This window comes from Mizuhopecten yessoensis, unplaced genomic scaffold, assembly GCF_002113885.1.
Source record: "Mizuhopecten yessoensis strain PY_sf001 unplaced genomic scaffold, ASM211388v2 scaffold4823, whole genome shotgun sequence".
NCBI lineage: Eukaryota > Metazoa > Mollusca > Bivalvia > Pectinida > Pectinidae > Mizuhopecten > Mizuhopecten yessoensis.
In genome coordinates, this window is record NW_018405739.1 from 113,549 (window position 1) to 122,293 (window position 8,745).

General features: G+C 36.6%; 1 protein-coding gene across 1 annotated transcript in view; it reads left to right on the plus strand.

Moving 5' to 3' along the window:
- The first annotated feature begins 4,634 nt into the window (after window positions 1–4,634).
- Window positions 4,635–8,745, plus strand: part of LOC110449805 (sestrin-1-like) — an 80,591-nt gene continuing 76,480 nt past the window's right edge. The window contains exons 1-2 of the mRNA XM_021496895.1: window positions 4,635–4,782; window positions 4,981–5,313. Of these exons, the coding sequence (XP_021352570.1) occupies window positions 5,011–5,313 (303 nt within the window). The 5' untranslated portion in view covers window positions 4,635–4,782; window positions 4,981–5,010. The remainder of the gene's footprint in view (window positions 4,783–4,980; window positions 5,314–8,745) is intronic.

Consider the following 8,745-nt stretch of genomic DNA (forward strand, 5'->3'; position numbering starts at 1 on the left):
TTTTCTTTTTATCTTGCTATCTGCCTCATTTAAATATCTCGAATTGTAATAAACAGGTAAACTGTTGTTTCATCGTTTTTGTTGTGTATAAATACACTGAATAGTGTAGACCTGATATATAATTACACTGTATAAGTATAGCATTGACCTTAGATATAATTACACTGAATAGTGTAGACCTGAGATAAGAAAACATTGATCAGCATAATCCTGCTTTGTGCCTTTCCATAACTTAGCATTTTTTACATTGAAGGTTGATCTGGTGGATGGGCCTCAGTGTATATGTATTGTAATTATTTAAGTAACTTCTGTGTTATGTTGGTTGTGCTTGCAGACATTAAAGGCAAAGCTTGTATCTGTGTATCAGCCTTATTTGACAGAATATTCATCAAGAGACGGTAAAAAGAAAAGGACAATAGAATATCCTTTGCCATCTTATCATGGTTTCACATCTTATACAATTGACATCAAAATAAACACATCCATTATAAGCATATGTTTATATAACATCTCCATTTTGTGTGTGTATTTCAATACTAACCCTTTCATTTCGTTAGAAAATTGACAAGTATAATACACATGTAGCCACTAGCTAGTTAGTAAAAGATGTATAGGGCCACAATTAACATATATCATACCATTTACCTGTAAGCCTTTATAGAATATGGGTGGTCCAAAGTGAGATACGAGGTCACAAGAAAATGACATTGTCTTCTAGATCAGGGATATATATTATACTATGCTGTCTAGTTCAATCCTTCACCAATAAACAATGTTTGTATATACTGGTACGCATATCTGCTCTATAACAAATCAACCTTACACCTAAGAAGCGATTATAATGTGTATCAAGATTCTACATAGTAATCCTATTTCACCTTCACCAGATGGCAGTAACTGTTCAAATCACATTTCTTCTCTCCTAAGACAATTCTCGCTATTGATATTTCTCAAAAGAAGTGGAATCAGTCTTTCTCAAAAATTGTTCGTAGGTTCGCCTTGGTCCTTAGCTAAGAACAAGATGGCTGCTAGGTGGGCATTTTTGAATTTTGACAGTTTAAGTTTGATATCACTAATTATGAGAAAGTACAGTAGTTATATTCCTTTTAGATTTACTTTTTTTAACTCTAGTATTGAAGTTTATTGTATAAAGATTATTTTATAAGAGTGTTCATGTGCATAGGGGCAATATGGATTGTCCCCTAAACCTTGAATCACTTCCAAGAGATCATCATTTTTATTGATTTCTTAAAATTTGAACTAAAGTCTTGATTGTGTTTAGCTTATCATCCTAATTACGGTATCCCTCCCTAGATGGTCGCACTGACAAGACTCTTCTACCAGAAGGCAGTGTCATAGTTGATGAACAACTGTCAGAATGGCTTCCTGTGAGGTCTCGCGTGCGACAGGGATGTATCATCTCCCAGATCGTCTTCCTGGTCACCATCGACTAGGTGATGAAGAACACCTGCGAAAGACCCAGAAGCATCCAGTGTACCCTATTCTCCCAGCTTGAAGACCTCAACTTCGCTGTTGGCCTTGCTGTGCTGTCCAACTTCAGCAGAAAACCAATAGGTTGAGCTCTTCCAAGACCAGAGTCCTGAGCGCCAACAGTACGTAAGAAATTTCCATCACTGTAAACGACGCCCTCTCGAACAGGCCAGTGAATTCAGCTTTGGAAGTATCATTAGCAACGACATTGCAGCACAAAAGGACATACAAGCCAGGCTCAGCAAAGCTAGAGGTTCCTTCGCCAGACTCAGCAAAGCTGGAGGTTCCTTCACCAGACTCAGCAAAGCTGGAGGTTCCTTCACCAGACTCAGCAAAGTTGGAGGTTCCTTCACCAGACTCAGCAAAGCTGGAGGGTCCTTCACCAGACTCAACAAAGCTAGAGGTTCCTTCGCCATACTCAGCAAAGCTTGAGGTTCCTACGCCAGACTCAGCAAAGCTGGAGGTTCCTTCACCAGACTCAGCAAAGCTGGAGGTTCCTTCACCAGACTCAAGCCGATCTGGAAATCAAGGCAATACAGCACAACCACAAAGCGCAGACTTTACTCCAGCTTTGTGAGGCCAGTCTTGCTGTATGGCTCAGACTGCTGGACAGTAATCAAGAGCGACATGGAGAAGATCAGTGTCTTCCACAATGGTTGCCTCAGGAGATTCTGTCGCATCTTCTGGCCAATGAAGATCTCCAATGAAGAGCTCTACAGAAGAACCAGCAGCCAGGATGCCACCATTCCAATCAAGCGGCGCTGAATGAGATGGCCAGGCCACGTCCTCAGAATGGATCAGTCCCAACCCCCCAAAATTGCACTGAAATGGACACCACCTGGGAAAAGAAAGCATGGGCGTCCAAAGACAATATGGAGTCGCACCATAACACAGGAAGTGAAAGAGATGGGGCTTTCATGGGGCGAGGCACAACACGCTGCCAGCGACAGACACAAATGGAGATGCATTGTTGATGCCTCATGTCATAACGGGAAGAAGAGAATTAAGTAAAAATCTAATGATTAAGTTGAAGAATTTTTCAAGCAATTTTATTGACACCACCAACATTGCATGTGTCAGTAGCATCTAACAAGATAATGATTTCCTACTACGTACTCATAGATGACAAAATATCTGACAGAACTTAAATTTACAGTTTCCTTTGTCATGACGTGAAAATTGTATTCAAACAAATTGATTGTGAAAGTCAAATTACAAACTTTGAGTTTATATATCGATACAGTTAAAAAGCAGAACATAGTTGAACTGTAATAGTTTTCTAAACCTCTGGAATGGCACTAAGTCAATCTTCTTAACTATAGGCAACTTCAGGAGACGGATGAACATACATATTTAATTTGTACTTTTTTTCAAAATTATATTATATATATGTAAATCACAACAATAAAATTAAGTTTTAACTAAAAGAAAAATATAACGTAAATACCACTTAAGGAAATCATAGGCTTGAATACCCTCTTTTTATTTATTCTGATTATTGTCTTCATTGCATACATGTATTTTAATTTGAAGGTAATGCTTCCAAATGAAGCCTTACTCAGTTTATAGGAATTTAAAAATAGAAGAGACATGTCAAATCTGCATTTTGGCACAAAATCACATTGGGAGATCATAGTAAACTTGTGACCTTCAGCTTCAAAATGGTGGAAAGTTAACAACATTTACAACTTTGCATTCAATCTGTTTTATATCCAAATTTTAAATATTTCAAAGTAACATGCATTTGTTTTGGATATATTACCAGGTAATAAAAACTTTTTCAACTTTTAAATAGAATCATTAAGACTGAGGCAGGCCATTTGAGCTTTACAGTTAATAATAATAATAATATACAACATTTGATATCTATCTAGCTAACGTAAGCCCTATCTAGCTAACATAAGCCCTATCTAGCTAACGTAAGCCCTATCTAGCTAACATAAGCCACTCTAAAGCGCTTTACAGTACATAGATATACAATTAATTCAATTAGGATATACATTTTTTGAGGAATTTGCAGGAGTTGCCTTATCAGGCGCTAACTACTAGTCCTATGCCACCTGGCTAATATCTCCCTATGTGTGTATGCCTGCGTGTGTGCTGGAGATGTATTGTGTTCTGTTTGTAGTGGGACCGTGCTTCCAACGGCATCTTTTATAGTGGCACCTCACTTGAATGCTACATCACAGATACCGCAACATCCACCCAAGTTAAGATAGTCAAACCATTTTTTTCTAATTTGATACGGAAAAATATTTCAAGTCTTATTTGATTTTTCCTAAGTCAAATAATCTAAATAAATTTAATTATAGGTTGCAGGCCTTCTTGGGTTTTAAAATATTTTGAAATTATTCCTTATCATATTGTTGAAATCAAGAAGTTTTTGGTTCCCTCAAATCCTAATAATTGAGATTTTTTGGTGGAATTAAGTTCAAGGGTACGTAATAACGTCTTGATACATTATTTAATGAGCCGGCAACCTTCCTGTCAGAATAAATCTGAACAAATTGGAACTCTTCTTTGTTGGAGATTGACACAGAGCGATGAGACTCCCTACATTAACCCTTTCACCACTGTAGACCATATAGACTCATCCAGATCAATGCATGTAAGAGTCTACTAAAGTTACATAGGGGTTAAAGGGTTAAATCCAAATTATTTGTCGCTGTTTCTTTTTATTATATAGACAAATATATATTCTGATATTAATAATTAAACAAAATTATGCATTTAAATACAGACAAACAAGAATTAGATCTACACTGTAGAGCATTATTACAATAACAAATGGACCCTTATTTGGTCAATAAAAGCATCTTATCTAATCATTCTTTAAATACTGTTCCTGAAATTTTGATGTCATTTCAGGAAAATTCTAGAAACTCTTATTTAGGTACTAGACTTATTGAAAATATTTTTCAGTTTACAACATGTTAAAATAATCTCATACAAATAACTATTTATCCTTTGAAGGAATATTTTTATTTATACTATGACTCCAAATCATACATACACCACAGAAGCCGTCTATCAGAGACTCCCATTACTGTCCTGTGTATTAGCATCGCAATGTGCTGATGAAAGAGAACGTCGCGGCGAATTTCATTGGTCCAGAAATCGGTCGGAAACGCCCCCTTTCCATGTCAAGGTCGCAGAGCACAAGTGCACAGGTCAGCATGAAGAATTTCATCACCGATCTCTCGGAATAATAGCTTTTTTAGATGGAATTGATTACTTTTGACCATAAATGATTATTGTGTTTACTTCAAGAGATCCCGCTCGAGCTTTAAGGTAGGTAACATTATTATTTCACAGTGAACTTCTACGTGAATTTTACGATTGAATCGAGGACGTAGTAAAAAACCCGGTGTCGGTAAAATCAGCTGATCGTATCCTATTATGCTGTGGAAAATATGCGTCAACATTTTCAGTGTTATTGTCTTTTTTTGTCGAATTTAACGTGAATTGTAATTATTTGTGCTATTTTAGCTTCCTTCTGGTTTCCGCAAAGTGGATGATATGGCTGAGGAGCCTTCACGTATGAAAATCCGAGATGAGGATTCTTTGCGATTTGTGCACTGCCTGTCAAGCCGAGACCCGGGGGTGAGGAACAGGGCGTTCGATTCCATCCTTCGGGTGTTCGATGCCTTAATAGGGGGCCATGGTAGCCCTCCCGACATGAAGGGAATGGCCACCATACACGGAGCTGTGGATACGAAAGAGATGATTGATGAATACCTGGTGGACATACTCCGGTTGTCCGTCCAGTGTCCGTTCGAAGATGTGTTGGACAGATGTAAAGAACTGTTAAGAGACATGCAGGTAAGACGAGAAGACCAAATATATTGTTAACGATGCGATTATGGAGTCTAAATACTCAGATATATACTGTCAAATCATTAGCACACACTGAACGTTTGGGTGATAGTTTTTTTATGGGGGGGGGGGGGGATCTTCTATTACTTTAGCATGATCCAGATCACAGGTAACAGTAAGGGAAATACGGGTAAATACGGACACTTTCAAATGATGACTGCTAACACAGGCTCCCTGGTACAATTTATCAACATGCTATGTGCGATCTATCCTAGATATCCTATGAGCATATTTCGTCAGAATGAATTAAGGTCCCTTTCTGTTGCTATTTTTAGTTAATATGCTTTTGATAAGTTGGTAAAATAAAGAGTAATGAAAAACCTAGAATGTTTTTTTTTTAATTGTTTTAATAGAAATGTACAAATTCTAGACACAAATGATAGGTGCCTTAATGTAGATTGCGAGATATTGTTTAGTAGACAAGGTTTTGAAAGACATGTTGATAAGCTTGACATTGTGTGGATTCACCTGCAGTCATATTACGACCTGCAGTAATATTACATCTACTTTGTAATTAATCTATCCCAATCTGTTTACCAGTCAGAATCTGTTCAAGGCAGATTTAATCTCATTGTCAAATTCGGTCAACATCCCTATCAAGTCATGTGATTTCATTGGACCAGTCAAAAAACAGCAGAATTTGGTATTAAACAAAGTGCATGGTAATTTATATTTATTTAAATATAACTCTGGTGTTGCTGATTTCATTCATTACTGAGTGGTATGTATACAAAATCTCACCTGTCTGGACTGACAGAATGGTTACCTGTAAACATGTTGTTATCTCACCTGTACCTCTTCTCAGTTGTATGCTGGTCAAGTTCTATATTTATGAAATGTTTTGAAAGTTGAACACCTCCCTTCCTGTCCTTTACTGATGGTGGACTATTCTATCTGTGTATTTGATTTTGAGCCTAATCAAAATTCATATTCCAGTGTATATACTATTTAATCATACTTGGTGGTTTAATATACTTGATATTTCATTTTGGTAAAATCCTGAATCTTCTTGGACGTGTTTGTAATGTTTTAAATAATTATCCAAAATTCTAATTGCATTTTCTTGTCCGTTACATTGAAAGCCAGGGTGATGAATAGAGCAATATGGTATTTGTTCCTTTCACCTTTACTGGTCAGTATCCCATATCCTGTCCATCTTCAGCCTCCACTTAGCCATGTACAGTATGAGGAAATTAACTGAAAAGGGAATGAAACCTGGATCACCTTAGAGCTTAACTATACAAGTACAGTTAGTGTATTTATAACAGTGCCTAAAATTGTACCTGTCTACATAACTGTACAAATATGTACAAAACAGTACCTAAAATTGTAGCTGTCTACACAACTGTACAAATATGTATGAAAAATTAGCTAAATTGTACCTGTCTACAAAACTGTACAAATATATACGAAACAGTACCTAAATTGTACCTGTCTACACAACTGTACAAATATATACGAAACAGTACTTAAATTGTACCTGTCTACATAACTGTACAAGTATGTACAAAACAGTATTTAAATTGTACCTGTCTACATAACTGTACAAATATGTACAAAACAGTACCTCAAATTGTACCTGTCTACACAACTGTACAAATATGTACAAAACAGGACCTAAAATTGTACCTGTCTACACAGCGTATGAACAAAACAGTGCCTAAAATTGTACCTGTCTACACAACTGTACAAATATGTACGAAACAGTACCACATGAAGTCACATGAAGTTTCCTCAGATCTGCAGGGGTCAAAAAGTTCTTAATTTAATGAGGTCATAGTTGTTAATCAAACATTTTACCTTTGAGGTTATTAGGTCCCGGTTGATTTTACCTTTGAGGTTAATAGGTCCCGGTTGATTTTACCCTTGAGGTTATTAGGTTCCAGTTGATTTTACCTTTGAGGTTATTAGGTCCCAGTTGATTTTACCTTTGAGTTATTATGGTTGATTTTACCTTTGAGGTTATTAGGTCCCGGTTGATTTTACCCTTGAGGTTATTAGGTCCCGGTTGATTTTACCTTTGAGGTTATTAGGTCCCGGCATCGGATGCAGGCGGCCTATAAATAGTATTCACTGTGTCTGTCTGTTTCAGTTCATCAACACTTTTGTTTCTGAAGATATCTCAGAAACCGAAAGACTATTTCTGAAATTTGACATACTGATACAATGTGAAATGTGAAATGTAGATGTGCTGTAGAGGTTTACACATTTTCTAAGGTCAAGGTCACTATTATTAAAAATAGACCATCCGGTGTGCAGTCCTTATCTGGGTATCCAAATGTCTACTCTTTTTGAAATTTAACGTGGTAATGTAGATGTGTGGGTTTAAAATGATCAAGGTTACTATGGTACTAAAAATAGACTGAGTGATGTTGGTCAGGCACATTGCGGGGGGGGGGCTTGCTGACCTCATAGTGTTCTAGAAACAACTACTGTTTTAACTTAAAGAAATAAACAAGTTAAACTTACAGGCCACAGAAATGACTCGGTGGTTGTGCTGATCTGGTTTGCAAACAGTATGCTACATTTTACATTTATTAGAAGACTAATTGAGCAATGCACACCCTTTGGGCCTCTTTAATATATGGCCATTCTATCGGCACCAAATTGAATTAAACTGGAATTCAATGAGGAAAAATCATACCATATGTGGAAAAAGAAATTTGGCATGTTGTTACTGCTTGTAAAATATATAACTTATACACAATCAAATTTATGTTAAAAACAAACCTACAAAGACAAGTATACCATCTAGGTACATTAGTTTTATAGTAAACTGAATGGAATGACTGATATGATGTATCACTTATTGTTAAATAATCTGAAATGTTGATACAGACTTTCCTGCCTGTTTTTCGTGTGACCTGAGAGGATACACAGCCAGGCTAAAAAGTAGACAAAAAACCAGTATGATAAATCATCTTGTCATTGTAGCATGTACTTTGAGTTGTTTTATATCATCTTAATACTTGGTGCATGTGAAACAGCTTTGTTATGCCACCAGATTTGGCTCAATTTGCAGACATGAGAATAGATAAACTGCAAACACAGCACATATATATATTACAGGTAAACTTCTTGCTTTTCAGTGCATGTCAGCAAAACTTCAATCGAAATTTAAAACAATATTGTTTAACATATGTTTTATATGCATCAACAGCAGGTGAACACGACATAAAAATATTGATGCACTGCCTGAATGATTCACATGTTGATGAAATGTAATTGCATGCAATGTTGTCTTGATAATTCATCACCTTTTAGGACTGCTTTTTACAACAATGCAATTATTATCCACCAGACTTTTCTCAGAAAGTGAGTGTAAATATTTGTCTGTGTGTGGGTGTGGGTGGGGGTGTGGGGTGTGGGGTGTGTGTG